The 18846-nt window shown below is 42.6% G+C and overlaps 1 protein-coding gene across 2 annotated transcripts in view; it reads right to left on the reverse strand.

Annotated features, from left to right (window-relative positions):
* The window catches only part of LOC118794241 (NACHT, LRR and PYD domains-containing protein 12-like), a 52002-nt gene extending 33895 nt beyond the window's left edge, over window positions 1–18107 (reverse strand). For both annotated transcript variants that reach the window (XM_036552453.1, XM_036552452.1), the window contains exons 1-7: window positions 18038–18107; window positions 14453–14725; window positions 11420–11662; window positions 11181–11207; window positions 7868–9677; window positions 2889–3062; window positions 999–1172 (exon numbers count right to left, since the gene is read on the reverse strand). In XM_036552453.1, coding sequence (XP_036408346.1) covers window positions 999–1172; window positions 2889–3062; window positions 7868–9677; window positions 11181–11207; window positions 11420–11662; window positions 14453–14717 — 2693 coding nt within the window. In that variant the 5' untranslated portion in view covers window positions 14718–14725; window positions 18038–18107. The remainder of the gene's footprint in view (window positions 1–998; window positions 1173–2888; window positions 3063–7867; window positions 9678–11180; window positions 11208–11419; window positions 11663–14452; window positions 14726–18037) is intronic.
* Between the last annotated feature and the right edge of the window lie 739 nt (window positions 18108–18846).

Here is an 18846-nt window from a genome sequence, read left to right on the forward strand (position 1 = left end):
ATGTTTATTGTCTCATAGACTGCCCTGTAAGCATCCTTCCATTTAGAAGACACAGAAGACCAATTATATGTCTCCCTCACAAGGTACTCCACACTTCTTGGTATGGTGTCATGTGATGCAAGGCTGACACCTAGCTGGAGAGAATGGAACACACATCTAATGAGCACAAGACTGGACAGGCCGTACTCATCCCGAAGGACTTGGTAAACACCATTATTTATGCCAGCCATTACAGAAGCGTTGTCTGTCCCAATGCCAATCAGATGTTCCTTTTTTAAACAACATTTGACCAGAAAATCCATTAGTGCAGTCACAATAGCCCTAGCACCACCACCCGTTAGCTCAACCAAACCAAGATATGTGGAGTTGACCTGATTTTTATTCTCACTTAAGTCACTAAATGCTGCTTTGCAGGCTTCCCCCAAATGATCTATGGTTAGCAACGAGCAGGGGCACCTGCAGGATTTCTTCTTACAGTACGCACATTTGAAGTTTACCCTCCTTCTCCCGGTCGCATCGAATTGTTTGCGCACTTCCTCACTGTCTATTTTCATTTCACGATGAATGTTCATAAGGGCAAGTCCAGTGAGCCTGCCGTCTGTCATCGTGGTAGCGGTGACAACAGACCAGACATTGATCACATAGCCTAATTGAAGAGCGTTTAGCCGTTTTTACTCTGTAACGGAGGCAATTTAAATTGTAGCGAAGTAAAATACCTCAGCATAAACATACTTAAGTAAAAGTAAAATTACAGTTTTTTAAAAATACTCAAAAAAGTATAAGTACACAAAGAATCAACTTTGTTACAGTAATGAGAGTAATTGTAATTCGTTACTTCCATCCATGCTGATAGGAAACTCATCTGTTACATCTGAAAGTACAATGAACGCTCTTCCTCTCAGATATCAAACCCCTATAAAGAGAAACAGAAATACACTCTGTACTTACTGCAGTGTCTCCAGTTTAAATGGAAATAGAAACACACACTTTCAACTTACTGCAGTGTCTCCAGTTTACAGTGTGGATTCTCCATTGCAGCAGAGAGCAGCTTCACTCCTGAATCCTGCAGGTGATTCCGACTCAGGTCCAGTTCTCTCAGGTGTGAGGAGTCTGAGCTGAGAGCTGAGGCCAGCGCAGCACAGCATTCCTCTGTGAGTTTACACCCAACCAGCCTAAACAAGAAGGGGTTTGGACAATGTGCTGTTTACAAGGGACACATATGACTTTATGGAAAGATGCAGCAATCTGATTTTCACATGAAATATTATCAAAATGCTTCACATTTCATGGAATGTTTTTAATGATGCCATTCATTGCTTGTAACAGTACATTTTATCAGAGTAATCAAATTGCTGTAAAACTGCATTCATATTTTCAAAAAAGGAAATACCACTTTAGATGAATTAACATAAATGAGTACTTCCAAAATCAATTTTATAGCATTTTCTTACATAATAATTTACTTTATTTAACTCAAAAATGGAGAGAGAGAGAGAGAGAGAGAGAGGGAGACAGAGGGGATAGAGAAGGACAGAGAGGGAGGGAGTGAGAGAGAGAGCGAGAGAGGGAGGGAAAGACATAGAGGGAGAAAAAGAGTGAGAGGGAGATAGAGGGAGAGACACAGAGACAGAAATGACAGAGAAGGACAGAGTGGGAGGGAGGTAGAGAGAGAGAAAGGAGAGAGACAGAGAAGTAGACAGGGAGGGAGAGAGAGAGAGGGAGAGAGGGACGGAGAGACAGAGAGGGAGACACAGAGAGAGAGGGGCAGAGAGATGGAGATAGGGAGAGAGAAAGAGGGATAAAGAAAGTAAGTCAGGAGAGTCATGCTTTGTATGAGCTCCTACAGTTTCTTTTTGCTTTTTGCAGTTTTAAAATGAGAGAAAATTGAAATACTTGTACACATCAGCAGTGTGATGTTACCTAAAGAGTGAATTTAAAAAAAAACAGCAAAAAAAAAAAAGAAAACAAAAGAGAAATCAACAGAAGACAGCTAAAGGGACAGAAGAGCAGAGGAGCAGCTAAATCTCAGAAGGAGATCAGCAAAAGACAAGGAGGTAAACTGGAATACAGATAAAATTCATCTTTTCAAACACCAATCAGAAGTGAGTACAACAGTCAGCAAAAATTCCTGAGTTTGAGCTTTTACCTTTTTAAAAAGGGGCTTTAAAATCAAGGATAAAGCTAAGCTAATTTGCTAAATCTTAGCTAAACTGCTAAATTTCAAGCTCAAGAGGACAGTTATGCAGCACCCCTCCCAACATTCTAAATTGTATCCATTCAAATGAGCTGATAAAATGATCCAATCAGAAGAGGAGCTGCCCCTCCCCCTCTGTCCTGCAGAGAGTGTCCCTCTCCCACTCTGCACAGAATACTGTCCAGTTCAGTACCCCCCAGAGATTACTAATGAAACCCAGAGGAAACAGTTCAAACAGAAACTCCTGAGGGAAAGCCCAGAGACACTTTTTGGAGATCTGTACAATAAGGGTGAAGTAAGCAATCTCATCTTCTACTCAGACAATCCAAGTGCATGGCACAAAACTCTGATCAAGCACTACCCCTCTGTGAAAAAAGAGGGAATCTGCAATGGGTGGAAAATAAAAATCAGAGATTCAAATGACCCTGATAGTATAATGACAACAGTCACAACAAGGAAACCTCAGAGTTTCAAGTTGGATTTAATAAACTAAAAAAATAGCTGAGAATGAGAGGTCCCATGATTGTGAGAACTCCCAGAAGGAGAGAGAGACAGACTGTGCCCCTACTGTCAGCAGCAGGGCAGAGGAGACGAATGTACTCCCCACCTCAGAGCAGGACCAATCAGCACAAAACTCACAAAACCAACACAAAACTCCCTGATCATAATGAAAGAACACACACTCTCTACTTACTGCAGTTTCTCCAGTTTACAGTGTGGATTCTCCATTGCAGCAGAGAGCAGCTCCACTCCTGAATCCTGCAGGTTATTCCCACTCAGGTTCAGCTCTCTCAGGTGTGAGGAGTGTGAGCTGAGAGATGAGGCTAGCGCAGCACAGCATTCCTCTGTGAGATTACACCCAACCAGCCTAAAGAAAGAAGGGGTTAGGACAATGTCAGACATCCCACCCTGCAAAAACTCATTTCAGGGAGGTAGCACCACTGCCCCCTCCCAGTCTACCTCCACAGTTGGTGGTGGTGGGGGGGGTTTTGCTACCTCCCTCTCTCTGTGAGGTCTGTCATTCGCTCTCTCGGTATCTCTTGCTCTCTATTTCTCGCTCTCAAAAAATCGATTATTTGCAGGCGTCAGGGAGCCGCTATCAATATGCGGGAGACTCCCAGAACTTCCTGGAGAGGTGGGATGTCTGCAATGTGACTATCTGAAATATGGGGGAAATGTGTTGACAATTGCATTGAACATAGGCTGGGTATATGTAGAATTTAAGTCTGGCAGAGCATACACTCTACAATGTCTAGCTAGCAAACGGGGTAAACAGGAGACAGCAGGAAATGCATGTGTATGGTGTTTGAGCGGACTACGGCCATCACTTGCTGCGAGTAGCCTAGTTCGTGATGGTCGTCACAGTGGGCTAAATGATGAGGTCAAACATTTAGATATCCAACCGTAACTAGGGATGTGATGCTGCTCATCGTAAGTTTTTTTTTTTTTTCTCAAAAGTTGGGGGGGGGACAGATCGGGGTCCCGATGAAACTGGGGGGGAAGCGTCCTTCCCGCCCCTGGGATCAGGTAAATCAAATTCTTTGGTCTGATGAGCTTATGGTCTGAAATAGTAAGGTCGAGCCTACAGACATTAACAACACTGTATTGGAACTGTTTTCAAGTGTTGTCAGTTAGTGGATTTACCACCACCTAGTGTTGACCTTTGTGATGGAGGATCATCCAACGTCCTGTGTCATTCCATCCAGGAAGTGTTTCCATTGTTATGTTCTTGCATTCATGTGTGCAATTATTTTTCATCAGATAGTAATCTTAACCAATCCTTTTTTATAACCCTTGCAGGGGTGTAGGAACCGGGGGGACACATCCCCCACAATATTTGTGTGGGCTGTTTTCGCCCTCCACCCCCAACTAGTTCCTCAATAAATCAGGCCTGTGGTATGAATTAATTTCATTATAAACATTATTTGTAGTCGTGTCAGAACAACCGGCAAATGTACAATAAAAGTTTAATTTGGAAATGGAATATCGTTCTCCCTGATCACGTTTTGTGAGCGTGCCACTTTTACTGACTGGATCATTATCAAAAAACATGCAAGCAGCATGTTATTTATTTCGCTGATCATTAATGAACAAGGTAACGTTAGCTAGCCAGCCACCTGTTTTGTCACTGACATATTGCTGAGGTAAAGTTAGTATCAGTAGCTAGCTAGTAATACCGGTGAGAATTATGTGCTTAAGGACTGGGATTATTTTTATAGACATAAAATTCATAGCAAGTTGTGCCCCCCCCATATCAAACTCTCTCCTACACCCTTGAAATGAGATTATTAGTAAGTGAAACATCTTCTGCATATATTATGTTTGCCTACATTTTGTTGTTTGTGGAAAATGTAATCGCTTGCAACCTTTATTTGAGTTTGCTATCTTTGGCTAGCTTCTGTGATTGATATGACTAGATGTTAGCCAGGAGCACTTTTAATTGGTGTTGCTGCATTAGTTATTAGTAGGGGTGGGGAGATACAATCAGGCCATGAGATGAGACGATCCTCGATACAGGGTTAACAAGACGATAGTCTCGATACTCTTTTTATCAAATGTAATCAAACTAAATGGGTAGCCCAGCATTACTATCTAAACTGAAATGCAACAAATCCCAACAGACAAAACGTGCATTTAAGGTAGTTTTAATGGCAGAAAACAGGGCTATTTTCTTAGCTAGCAACTTCAAAACAAACAGGGCAGGCAGAATGCACACCTGTGCATGCTCTCAGTATCTTATGAACAAAAAAAAATCTAAGTTAGGAGGGCTGCTGCATGGCTTGAATAATCTAATCTTCTTACAAGTTCTTCTTCAGAAAAACACATAAATCAACATTTTCGGGCGGTAACTGAGACCTCTGAGAGCTTACAATGTCCCCTGCCGTTAAAAATCTTTCCTTTATTTACAATCCAACAATTAAAATATTCGTCCTTCCTGTGAGAAATAAAATCTTTTAAAAAGTAAAATATGGCTTAGCTTTCAAGCCTACACCTGTCGCGCATGAGGGCACAGTCAGACAAATATGAAAATGGGCTGCACAGAAATAAACCATATTGAGTAGCTCTTCCGTGGCTGATATGGTGACCAGGTGTCCCGTTTTGCGTTGTACTACACAGCATTTTGACCCTTTGTCCCGCATCCCACATACTGAGATAATGTGCCGCATTTTCATTTGTCATTTGGTTTCAACTGTCAAAAATAATACATGGATGCGTTCTTTTACCCGCATATGTGCCGCTTCTGCTGTTGCGGCATAGTTTCTACTGTATTTAATCCTTTCGCACGTAACTTATTTTTGTATGCCATGTAGCTCGTGTGTTACGTTACATGGTTCATTATGTTTTCATTAGAGTTATTAAGCTTCTCATTTTCAGTTAGAATTTGCTATATTTTTTAACGTTAAATCGCTGTCGGCAATCTAGAGAATTTCTTCAGAAGATCTTACAAATACTTTTATCTTCCTCCACTACCTTATCGTGTCACACCGGAAATCCGAAGTATTGCTACGTGAATGATTTAAGTTGTGTGGGTGCATCACACATGTCTTGCTCCATCCTTAATTGAGTTTAAGAGATGATACTCTTTCAACCAGACTTCCTGGTATGTTACATTTGTGTAGGAGGCATTATCATCCAGAGTGACTTACAAAGCTTACAGTACTCCATGTCATGCATTTTAAGAGCTGGATGTTTACTGAGGCAGTTCAGGGTAAGGACCTTGCTTTTTATTTCTACCAGGTTAATGCACTTTCTTAGGGTGAAGTCAGACTTACACACTGCTAATATTCAGACACATTCACACTGTTTATACCTACATATCCTGAGACAGACTGTACCTGCATGTCTCCTGAGAGGCAAGTAATCAGCATTGCAATGCATTTTCAAAGTAACCCACCCGTCCCTATGTATATAGAATTTGTCAGAGTTACTTTAAAGGTCCTCAGTGCAGTCGATGGCACCACAATACCATCCTCTCGGACAGCAAATAGCTTGGGCATCACCCTCGACAGTAACCTGGACTTCAAGGAGTACATTGCTCGCACGTCACCGACCTGCCGATTCCTCCTCCACAACATCAGGAGGATTCGCCCGTTCCTAACCACATACGCGACGCAGCTCCTTATCCAGGCCACAGTTCTCCCTCGACTGGACTACTGCAACGCTCTCCTTGCAGGCCTCCCAGCATGCACCACCCACCCTCTCCAGCTCATCCAGAATGCAGCTGCCCGACTGATCTTCAACCTCCCCAAATTCTCCCATGTTACTCCCCTGCTGAAATCCCTCCACTGGCTTCCTGTCGCTGCCAGGATCAGATTCAAGACCCTGACCCTCGCCTTCTCTGCAGTCAACAGGACAGCCCCTGCCTACCTCCAAGAACTCATCCAGCCCTACACACCAGCCCGACCCCTACGCTCAGCAGCAACTGGACGCCTTGCTCCCTGCATGGTCAAAGCAGGAGGTGCTCGTTCTGCCAGACATCGGCGTTTCGCCTACATCGCTCCCCAGTGGTGGAACGAACTCCCGGTCTCACTACGGACAGCTTCTTCACCCCATTCCTTCAGACGGGGCCTGAAGACGCACCTCTTCAGACTCTACCTGGACTGACCCAGCACACAATTGCTGCCCCCCCCCCCCCGCCCATCAGTGCTGTCGTAAATTGCTGTGCTTTTTAAATTGTGCTTATAAATTTTTGTCTCTTGTGCCGCCTTTACCCTGACGCTCATTGTGCCGTTTGAAGTTGTTGAAGTTTGCCGTTCGAAAGTGTATCGTACTAGTTGCCCTTTAGGCTGTAATTGTAAAAATCTGATAGTACTGCGTCCTCAAACAGACCTTGCTCTCAGCTGAGAACTGTCTCATTGTGGAACTGTACACATCCTGTCCCCGTACTGTCGCTGTACCTACTGTATGCACTTTTTGTAAGTCGCTTTGGATAAAAGCGTCTGCTAAATAAATAAATGTAAATGTAAAATGTAAATGTTTTGGGGAGTTATGACTCTGTCCCATTCCTTCAATGTATGCTTATTGCTGTTTGGCTGTGAAATAGAAAGAAATCCTTGATAAAAGTCCTCTTTAAATATGTTTCAGAAAAATTCTGCTAATCTTATCCTGAGTTTTGATTCAGAACAAGTTCTCAATTACAATGATGACCTAACAAATAAAAGCAGGTAGGATAGGAATGCAGATACACTGGGCTTCCTGAGTAGCTCAGTGGTTAAAGCATTCACGTTGAATGCAAGCTGAGCTCGGCAGCCTGAGTTAAATCCCAGCTGTGTCATTTGCTGACCATGACTGGAAGCCCACAGCAGCAGAACAGACTGACTGTGTTTCGCCAATAGAGGTGAGTGGGTGGATAGAGGTGGGAAGGTCAGCCAGGATTTTCTGGTCTCACTGCTTTCAAGTACCCTGCCGGTCACTTGGATGACATCAGCACAGTAGCGTCATTCCTCCAATGAGCAGCCACTCCACTGTAGTGCACTTTGTGACTTGCAGTGTGAAAAATAGCCATTGGCTGCATGTGAGTGTATCAGAGGACAGCATTTATCTTGCCTCAGTGCAACATGTGGATTATTCATTTACACCTCAAATAATTGTGCAAAAAACAAATACACTGCATGCTGTGAATCATTTTCTTAACTCAAGTACATTGGACAGCTGTCCTGTACTAACACTTACCGAGCTCTTCTGGAAAATGTGACCACTGGCAGCAGTCTGATAAGACCCTCATCTGATGCGCTGTACTTGCTCAAGTCAAACTCATCCAGGTCCTCTTCTGATGTCAGCAACACACAAACCAGAGCTGACCACTGTGCAGCTGTGAGCTTTTTCTCGTCAAGACTTCCTGAGCTGAGATAACCCTGGATTTCCTTCACAAGGGAAGTATCATGAAGTTCATTCAGACAGTAGAAGAGATTGACTGTCTTCTCGGGAGATAAACCCTTTCTGATGTTCTTCTTAATGTACTGGACAGTCTTTTGAATGCTGTGTGAGCTGCTTCTTGTCTGTGTCAGAAGGCTTCCTATGAGAGACTGATTGGAGTCCAGCGAGAGACCAAGAAGGAATCGGAGGAAAAGGTCAAGGTGTCCAGTATGACTCTGTAAGGCCTGATCCACTGCGCTCTTGTGAAAGTTGAATAAAGATGGTTCAAGCAGCCTGGTTAACTTCCCAAGGAAGCTTTGATTGAGGAGATTTCTTTTGTTTTGGAATGAAAGAAAGACATACAGAGCAGCCAGGTACTCCTGAACACTCAGGTGTACAAAGCTGAACACTCTACCTTTGCAGAACTTTGTAGATACATCTTCTGTAAAGATTTCTGTGCACACCCCAGAGTACACTGAAGCTGTACTGACATTGATGCCAACCTTTCTCAAGTCCTCTTCATAGAATATGAGGTTGCCATTCTCCAGGTGTTGAAAAGCCAGCTCTCCCAGCTTAAGAATGCATTCCCTGTTGGACTCAGATAGTGCCTCTGTCTCTCCTTTTCCACTGTCAGTGGAATACTTCTGACTGATGAATTTTGTCAGACTGAAGATGAAACACGTGTACATTTCAGTCAGAGTTTTGGGGAGTTCTCCACTCAGGTACCCTGATTCACCCAGTATTTTCTTCAGAACACTAGCTGCAATCCAGCAGAACACTGGTATGTGACACATGATGTAGAGACTCCTGGATGATTTTACGTGTGAGACAAGTCTTTCAGCCAGGTTCTCATCTTGGATTTTCTTCCTGAAGTATTCTTCCTTCTGTGGATCATTGAACCCTCGTACCTCTGTCACCCGGTCAACCCACTGGGAAGGGATCTTACTGGCTGCTGCTGGTCGGGTGGTGATCCAGAGGAGAGCAGAGGGAAGCAGATTCCTGTTAATGAGGTTCGTCAGCAGTATGTCCACTGATGTTGACTCTGTTACAACATACCATTCAATATTGCCTCTGAAATTCAGAGGCAGGCGACTTTCATCCAGACCATCAAAGATGAACAGAACTTTACAGTTTTCCAAGTCAACATTTGCACACTTTTTCAGCTCTGGGTGGAAGTACTGAATAAGTTCTTGCAGACTGTGTTTTTCATCCTTGATCAAATTCAGCTTCTGAAAAGGAAGGTCAAATATGAAATGAACATCCTGATTGGATTTTCCTTCTGCCCAGTCGAGAAGGAACTTCTGCACAGAGACTGTTTTTCCAATGCCTGCGATCCCCTTCGTCAGCACAGTTCTGATGGGCTTCTGTCGTCCAGCTGAGGGTTTAAAGATGTCATTGCAGTTGATTGCAGTGTCTTGTGTGGTCTGTGTCCTCGATGCTGTTTCAATCTGTCTCACCTCATGTTCCTTATTGACACCCTCACTGTGACCCTCTGTGACGTAGAGATCTGTGTAAATACTGGTGAGGAGAGTTTGATTTCCTTGCTCAGCAAGTTGCTCAGAAATCCACTCATACTTTGACTTGAAATTGTCCTTTAATTCCTTCTGCATTACAGCCTTGGCCTGATCTGTGTGAAAGAGAATGTTAAAGAATATTAAACAGTGATAATGGTAAATTACCCATTTAAGGATTTTTTCTGGAAGTACAGATGGGAATCCCACTGAAAATATTGGGATGGGTTATGCTGGAGTGGGTTAGATTCTGAGGTGATGGAGTGGGTTAGTCTCTGGTGATGGAGTGGGTTAGTCTCTGTGGTGATGGATTGGGTTAGACTCTGGTGATGGAGTGGGTTAGGATCTGTGGTGATGGAGTGAGTTAGGCTCTGTGGTGATGGAGTGGGTTAGTCTCTGAGCTGATGGAGTGGGTTAGTCTCTGTGGTGATGGAGTGGGTTAGTCTCTGTGGTGATGGATTGGGTTAGTCTTTGAGGTGATGGAGTGGGTTTAGACTCTGTGGTGATGGATTGGGTTAGACTCTGGTGATGGAGTGAGTTAGTCTCTGTGGTGATGGAGTGGGTTAGCCTCTGGTGATGGATTGGGTTAGACTCTGAGCTGATGGAGTGGGTTATACTCTGTGGTGATGGATTGGGTTAGACTCTGGTGATGGAGTGGGTTAGTCTCTGGTGATGGAGTGGGTTAGTCTCTGTGGTGATGGAGTGGGTTAGCCTCTGTGGTGATGGATTGGGTTAGACTCTGATGATGGAGTGGGTTAGCCTCTGGTGATGGATTGGGTTAGACTCTGAGCTGATGGAGTTTGTTAGACTCTGTGGTGATGGAGTGGGTTAGTCTCTGGTGATGGAGTGGGTTAGTCTCTGTGGTGATGGATTGGGTTAGTCTCTGGTGATGGAGTGGGTTAGTCTCTGTGGTGATGGATTGGGTTAGACTCTGGTGATGGAGTGGGTTAGTCTCTGTGGTGATGGATTGGGTTAGACTCTGGTGATGAGTGGGTTAGTCTCTGTGATGATGGAGTGGGTTAGACTCTGGTGATGGATTGGGTTAGACTCTGAGCTGATGGATTAGGTTAGACTCTGTGGTGATGGATTGGGTTAGACTCTGGTGATGGAGTGGGTTAGTCTCTGTGGTGATGGAGTGGGTTTAGACTCTGTGGTGATGGATTGGGTTAGACTCTGGTGATGGAGTGGGTTAGTCTCTGTGGTGATGGAGTGGGTTAGCCTCTGGTGATGGATTGGGTTAGACTCTGAGCTGATGGAGTGGGTTATATTCTGTGGTGATGGATTGGGTTAGACTCTGGTGATGGAGTGGGTTAGTCTCTGGTGATGGAGTGGGTTAGTCTCTGTGGTGATGGAGTGGGTTAGTCTCTGTGGTGATGGAGTGGGTTAGCCTCTGGTGATGGAGTGGGTTAGCCTCTGGTGATGGATTGGGTTAGACTCTGAGCTGATGGAGTGGGTTAGACTCTGTGGTGATGGAGTGGGTTAGCCTCTGGTGATGGATTGGGTTAGACTCTGAGCTGATGGAGTGGGTTAGACTCTGTGGTGATGGAGTGGGTTAGTCTCTGTGGTGATGGAGTGGGTTAGTCTCTGGTGTCAGAGTGGATTAGATGTTTTCATCTTACCAGTATCTCTGGTTCCAGTTGTTTCCCCTGGTAAGAATTAAAAATTTATATCAAACAGAAATGCTCACAGGCAGAAACTCAACACTGAAGGTTTCCTGGAGCAAATGTTTTTGCCTTGCATGTAAGTTCTGTATTTGCTACAGGCACACTAATATACACATCCATATTTAATATCATGTCATTTCCAGGCCCCTGGGTATGATAGATGGTGTGTTCTTGTGTAGGAGAGAAGTGCTTACCGAAGACCAGAAGAGGTTCCTTCTTTTGCAGTATTCTGTAAAAGATTCCTTTTGCTTTCTGCCCCTTTGCAACCACATTGTCATACAGTTTCCTCATTTGTTCCTGAGGGGTTTTAGTCTCTTTGATGTAATCGTAGCATTCCTGCTGGATAACACCTTCCTGGAGTAGCTCATCAGCTATGGGTATCACCATTCTGACTCCATTAATGAGCTTAATCCTGTTTCTCTCCACAAAGTGAATGCCTGAGAAAAGTGAGGAAGATGGAAATTAGTGTCTTGTTAACATGTAGCACATTCAGGTGTATCACAAGATAATTTTAACATTAACTCAAAGAAATATATATGAAAATATAAACACGTTTTAAAATAATGCAGTTCAAAGGAAAACCACATAAAGTAAGTGATTGGCTGGTTACAGTGCATTTAATTGTACCTGGATTGTCAGTACAGTTCATTAGGCGTCAGTGTGATAGGGTGCATTTGTGCAACTGTGGAAATTTCCTATGCTTTTTTACCTTTTTCTCCCATTTTGGAACGCCCAATTATGTCCTTAGATGCTGCCCCTGCTGCTGCAGCCCCTACTGTCAATGCGGAAGGCACAAACACGCGCTCTCCTCAAAAACATGTAATGTCAGCCACCGCTTCTGTGCACACTGCAGCTCCCATGCTAAGCTTGCACAGACTTGAGTCAGAGGAGGACACTTCATATGCAGCTTTATGCAGGAAGAACTGCAGGCCAGCAGGGGTCACTGATGTCCAATGGAGCAGACCCCTGGCCAACCTACCCACTCCATCTCTCTGTGGAATGGACTCCCTGTCATCCTCAGCTGATGATACGGCTGGGCTTGACCCCAGGCCGTAGTGCTCAATCCTGTGCTTGTGTGTGCGCTGTCACCGGTTGAGCCACTTGGGAGCCCTGGGTGCATGTTAAACAGTCTGCGATAACGACAGCCTGGTCTTCTCAACCTCCTCACAGCCTTGCCGATGCCTCTCATCTATGCCTCCAGCTCTTTGCTCTCACTAAGACTTGGAGCTACATTGATGACACTGCTATACCAGTAGCACTATCATCCATGTATTCCTTCTCTCTCACACACCCTGACCCTCTGGGTGGGGTAGTGGTGCAGGTCTTCTAATCTCCGACTCATGGCAGTTCTCAGTTCTTCCTGTCACTGAGCTCACTATATCCACCTTTGAATGCAGTAATCATATCTAATCCTGTCAAACTGCTCACTGTTGACCTCTATCACCCACCCAGGCCAATAAGAAGCTTCGTTGATGAGTTGGACTTCCTCCTCAGGTCTCTTCTAGGAGATGATATTACTCTGTGACTTCAGCATTAAATTCCAGAACCCTCAGTTTGCTGGATTTCTTGCCATACTCAACTCATTTAATTCCACTTTGGCCCAGTCCTCTCCAACACACAAGGCTGATAACTCACTTGACTTTGAATTTACTAGAGACTGTGGCATAAGTTATCTTGATGTGACCCTGCTTCACCTCTCTCTATGATCATTACTTCATCTCATTGTGCTTCCACTCCCCTTAAGGCTGCCCATGATGGTTTTCAAGCTCATGGTGTCTTTCCATCAAATCTTGTTCCACCTTCTGCCTATGACCTTCTCAGGCAGAAACTCACCACTGAGAGTTTCCTGACATGCAACACAGTGACACAGTGAAAGCTTTCGCAGGGTGCTCTTTGTGTGTGTGCGACTGATGCCATGTAGATCACAGCACTATTATTCTCTGAGATGCTGTGTGTGAATGTTCTCCCTTCAGCACAGGGTGTAAGAATGAGTTTGACACAGTGAGAGCTTCTCTAACCCTCTCTAGTGCAGATTCTTTACACTCACTATCTACCATGTAGCTGGCCTTTTCTCCTATGAATGGAAGTTTATATAAACCTGGGCCAGTACTGGTTTTGAAAATGTAAGTGTTTCATGTTTAGCCACCGACAAATTCTGCATCAACAACCTTTTCCTAATGGACAAGTATGACCCCTTCATTCGACTCCAAGCCAAGGACTAATGTCTCCACACCCCAATCCCTAGCTTCTATGCTGTCTAACAGATACATTTACATTGTCTGGAAGCTCAAATCTACTGAACTGACATGAAAGACCCACAATGGGAAAAAGCTGTTTTATTTCATCAAGCAGACTCTTTTTCTCATTTTCTTTCTCGCTTCGTCTTTCTCATCATAAATCTGGATTTTGTGTCATAATCAGTTAACATTTTCAAACGTTGCGCACACTGATGTTCATAAACTGAATATCTCTGAAATGGGTACTGCCTGTGTAATTATCATAAAGTTATGAACTGGTAAAGAAGGACCTCAGTGAAATTTGTCCATTTTATGACATGATTTTGGTAAGTAATATTCATGCTCAGAATGCCACAGTACAGTTTAATGACAAGCTCTCATTCTGGACTGCCTGTCAGGGCTCCGCCCCCTTAAGCCACGGTGTTTTTGTTTTTCCCCGTCCCTGTGCTTTTGTTTTCCTTGTGTTCCAGCCCCGCCCCGCTCCCTGCCTGGTCCACGCCCACCTGATCTCTTCATTACCTGCACCTGCCTGCCTGCTCACCTGCATCCCATTTCCTTGTCACCCCAGCCCTATATCTTCCCTGCGTGTCTCTGTCTTGTTGCTAGTTCGTTTCAGTGATTTTTCCTGTCTCGTCCCCGCATTAGTTTCCCTGATTTGCTTGCTGTCGCCGTTCCTGCCTGATCCCCGACTTCGCTTTCTGCCTGCCGCTTCGGATTCTGGTTGACGCCACTCGCCTGCCTGGTTCCTGACTCTGCCTGCCCCGACTCCCGATTCTGGATCTGCCCCCGGACTGCTTCCCCGTGTTTTCGAATTCTGCCTGTCCCTGTACTACGAACTGCCTACCGTTTCTGATTAAACGCCTGGAACCGTATACCCTGTGGTCCGCGTTTGTGTCCCGATCTCCGATCCTGACACTACCTGTGTATTTAGAATTGCCCAAAAAGCTGCTTGGACAGTTAAGAAAACAGAGGAAAACAGAAAAATCTTACCGTAGTCTTGCTCCAGTCTCTGAGCGAGATCATTCTGGTCTGTTTTTCTCAGGACATACAGAGTGACTATCACTGCCCCTTCTTCTCCATAGGCCTCCACCATCAGACCCACAGTGCCTCGCACATCCCTGTTCTCCAGCTGGCCCCTTGGGATGGGTTTAAAGCCCTCTGCCACATCATGTGACAGATTGCACCTGAATCTCTTCAGGTCATCTTCCAACAGTCCATCCAGAATGGAGACAAGCAAGGATGGAGCTCCAGCCATTGCAGGCCCTAGAGAAAGAGATGGAACTGGTAGATGGTGTTTGAGAGAGATGACAAGGAGCTGGAGCACATGACATTACATGTGGAGAGGACTTGTGCTCTCCTTTCTTGTGTGCACAGTATTATGTGCATATAAACCTATTTTATGTTATAAATGTACAATCTGCATTCTGATCATTTTTTTGGTGGATGGCAGGGGCAAGAGACTATGAATATGGTAAATTATGCTGAAGAGAGTGGACATCTTTGTCTTGTGCCAGGGTGCAGTGTGAAGCATTGTAAAGTGAGACCATCAGTGATTATGGGTGCTGTGAGTTCTACAGGACTGGGACCCATTGAGTGAATGACTCTCTGAAACCAAACCTCTTCAATGAAATCAATAAAAGGTTCCAGCTGACTCTGTAAAGTGTTTTTTCAGCGTTGTGTGATGCAGTGACTGTATTCAGACTGTGTCTTTTGGATATAGTCATTAGACTAACCAGGCAGCGCATGTTATTTGAGGAGTGCCTGTCTGTGGCAAAGCCTATTTGATCTGGGTGGATTAGATGTGTGATTTCTGATTCCATTCTGATGATTTTTATGTCACAGTTTGTCAAACGTACAAGGCGGTAATTGGAGCAGAGGGTTGGATCCTTAGCGGGGTTGACTAAAATGAGACCAGTATTCATGTGTGGCAGAATGGTTGTGGATGTTTTTGTTTCACTTTATTTTATTTCAGTCTGATGAATAATGGCATGTTAATAGCAATAAAATGTTCTTTTTCACTTAGCATTGTTATAATTCTCACATTCTTTAGTTAGTCTTAGTCATACATTAGTTAATAGTTTCACATTTCAACATTTCTCATCTTATAAAGACAGAAAAAAATGTATAGTCTCAGAAAAATTGTATGTGTATGTGAAATATGTATGTGTATACTCCACATCAGACATGGGCAGTATTTTAATTAGATGTATTTAAAATACGTATTTAATTACTTAAGCGTATTTTGTAATTTGTATTTTGCAGGATTGGAAAAAATCAAATGTAGCTTGTAACAAAATACTTTGAGGGATTGTATTTTGTGTATTTCAAATACTTAAATACTAAAAATATGCCATTTTTTCTCAAATAAGAAAACTTCATTACTCAGTTAAAGACTACTAGCCTATCACCATGACTATAGGCTATGTTTAATAGTTGGCTAATGTCGGCAATGGCAATGTTCTAGTTAGATGCACGAAAATCATGTGACACATCCTGTTAGACCAGGCTCCGTCCTTGTGAATCAGTTTTGAACACAACAGAAGCTGCTCTGGTCCCCTTGGAAACGGCATTAAGGTAGTGTTTTGTAAAAAAATATACCGTCTCCACATACACATTGCAAACTGAATGGCATTACAGAGAAAATATATAGGTAGTAGTATCATATTAGGCCAATCCACTGTTTTAGCCGAAAACTAGTAGGCTACATTGTTAGCTTGCTAGTGGCATTTTAGCTAACGTCACATACACGCTCATGTTAGAAGTAGGATAACGATATAAGGAGTCATGGCATTGTGACATGACTCCTTCTATCAGTCATTGTGATAGCTTAAATAAGGTTAGCATGCAGCTGAATTAAGCTGTATCAGCCCTTTTGTCAAGAAATAGCTTGTCATCCTCTGTGGAGGGTCAGTCAGAATCATTAGCCTCCCTAAGCAATTCTTGATCTGTAAGCTAAATGGATTTGACAATACTTAGCTAAATGAAACACTCAGTGATGTTGCTGTCATAATTTAAAATGCATTGTATCAGCTCAGCAGCATTTAAGACCGCACATTAGCATTATCGCTTTTCAAATGGTGTAGCCTTGTGCATGGAGTTTAGCTGGGGGTGAAGTTTATTTCACTTCCAAAATCTATTTTAAAAGTAATAGATAAGGCTACAGTAGGCTACAAGACATCAGTTAATGTCCATTCAGTAAAGCAATAGTTGTTCATCTTGTCATATGACATGTTTTTCCTGTATTAATTATGAAGAATAATTAGGCTAACAAAGTTGAAAGTGAATTTATATAATCCTTGCTAAATCTGTTATATCAATAGTGCTAATTCTTTAGTGTTAAGTTTATACAAGATACAGTGTTAATGTTATAGAACTGCTGCTCTAACAAAAACTTAAGGTGTTTTGACCTCTCAGAAATAAAAGACTTAGAAAAGATTATTGCGTGCATATTTTTGTATTTTCAAATTACTAATTACTTGTATTTTAATGAAATACATGTTTCACACCAGTATTTTGTGTTTTATTTTGTTACATTTCATGAACAAGTATTTGTAGTTTGTAACAAAATAGTTTTTGATGTATTTGTGCCCACCTCTGCTCTACATCTTCCTCTTTCATGAACCAGGAAGTGTCTCTGTTTTCAGTTTCCTTATAAGGAGTGTGGCAGAGGCAGCAGTGTTGGACATGCAAAGCTGCAGGTACGAGTGCAGAGCCAGCACCTTACAACCAGCTACAGATTATTGGCTTGCAGTTTTAAAAGCATTTTTTTATATAATTTACCTGCAGTCCCTCTATATTTATTCATATCCTTGACTTCACTGGAGGAAGTATCATGATTCAATCGAAAAGAAATTAAGTTCAGGTGCAAATCAAAGACAACTAAAGAACATGGCTCTTTGACACTCATCAAAGCACTTATTTTCACAAGCAGTAGAGAAAAAAAATAGTTTTTAAAACATGTAAATGTTTCTTGGTAGTGTACTGGATTTCATTTCCATGTTGCTAAATACTTGAAATTTCTTACTGTTTTTATATATAAAGACCTAATCACAATGTACACTGAAAGTCATCGATAATAAATAACAGTTTGTTCAAGACTTCTGAAGTAACTTTTAGCTACTCTTCACCCTGGTTGTTTCTTCTACAATTTTCAAATAACTCAGTTATTGAGTGTTTCTATCCAGCTGCAGGTCTCTGTGTGATTTTGTTTTCTTTCACAGTGTTTTTGCAAAACTGAAGACCACGAAATAACATTCATTACTAAGGTTACAAAAATCCTTATGTAAAACTTGTGATAAAGTTCTTAAACAAATTTCAATTTAATAACTAAAAATAATGTCCAATGTTGTAGATAATGATACAATTTGAGAAAAACAAATGAAAAACATTAAATTGATCAAAAACTTCAGTTCCAACTCTGAATAACAAAGAACATGTAAGCCATTTTGATCATCTCCTTTCCGTTATACTAAAAATACACAAATAAACTATAAACTATAAACATCAGACTCTCTCCACTCTAACTACAATCAATCAGAAATTCCTAATTTACAGGAAAATAAATGTTGCGCTTACTCAGAGAATGTGCAATATGTTTATGTGTGCAGTCCTCTTCATGTTCTTCTGCACTCAACCAGGAAGTGTTGTTTTTACTTTCAGTGTCCTTATAAGGAGTGTGGCACACAGGTATGTACTGCAGGTGTACGAGCTCAGAGCCAGCACCTTAGAGGGGGGGATGGGTAGATGGTGTTAGAGAGAGAGAAGGAGGAGCTGAAGAGGTTTAGGCGGAATTTTCCAGTAATTTCACATTAAATTCCTGCATAAACAGAAGACATCTCTCAGCCTCTGAAACGCATTATCTGGCATTTCTCCAACATCCTGTGTTACCTGTCTACCCCCAAACAACATTCTCTGGTAAGGGAATATCTTTTATTTCAAACTCAACCTAACATTTCTGACTCTTTCATATATTATTTAACACAGTACACACTAACAGAAAATTAATAATTTGTTCAAAACGTCTGAAGACACTCTTAGGTACAAGCAGCATTTATGTTACATTATTATAATCCTGCTTGTTTCTAGTGAATTATAACTCAATTTGATCCTTAACTTTAACTTAACTTTACTAAAATTTAGGTCATTTGGCAGATGCTTTTATCCAAAGCGACTTACAAGTGAGGAACAGCAAACAAGCTACAGTAGTGTAGGAGACCTTGGAGTAAGCTTTAAGTGCAACCTAAACAACTAAACTCAGCTAAATAAGTCGAGAAAAGTAGAAAACAAAGGTAAACGAGGTGAAAACACAAGGATAGACAAGCAGAGGAGGCAAACAAGTAGTGACAGGAGAAAGAAGTGCGAGGCAGAAAGTGCGCAGAGATGGA

This window comes from Megalops cyprinoides, chromosome 19 (assembly GCF_013368585.1).
Source record: "Megalops cyprinoides isolate fMegCyp1 chromosome 19, fMegCyp1.pri, whole genome shotgun sequence".
In the NCBI taxonomy this organism is placed as follows: domain Eukaryota; kingdom Metazoa; phylum Chordata; class Actinopteri; order Elopiformes; family Megalopidae; genus Megalops; species Megalops cyprinoides.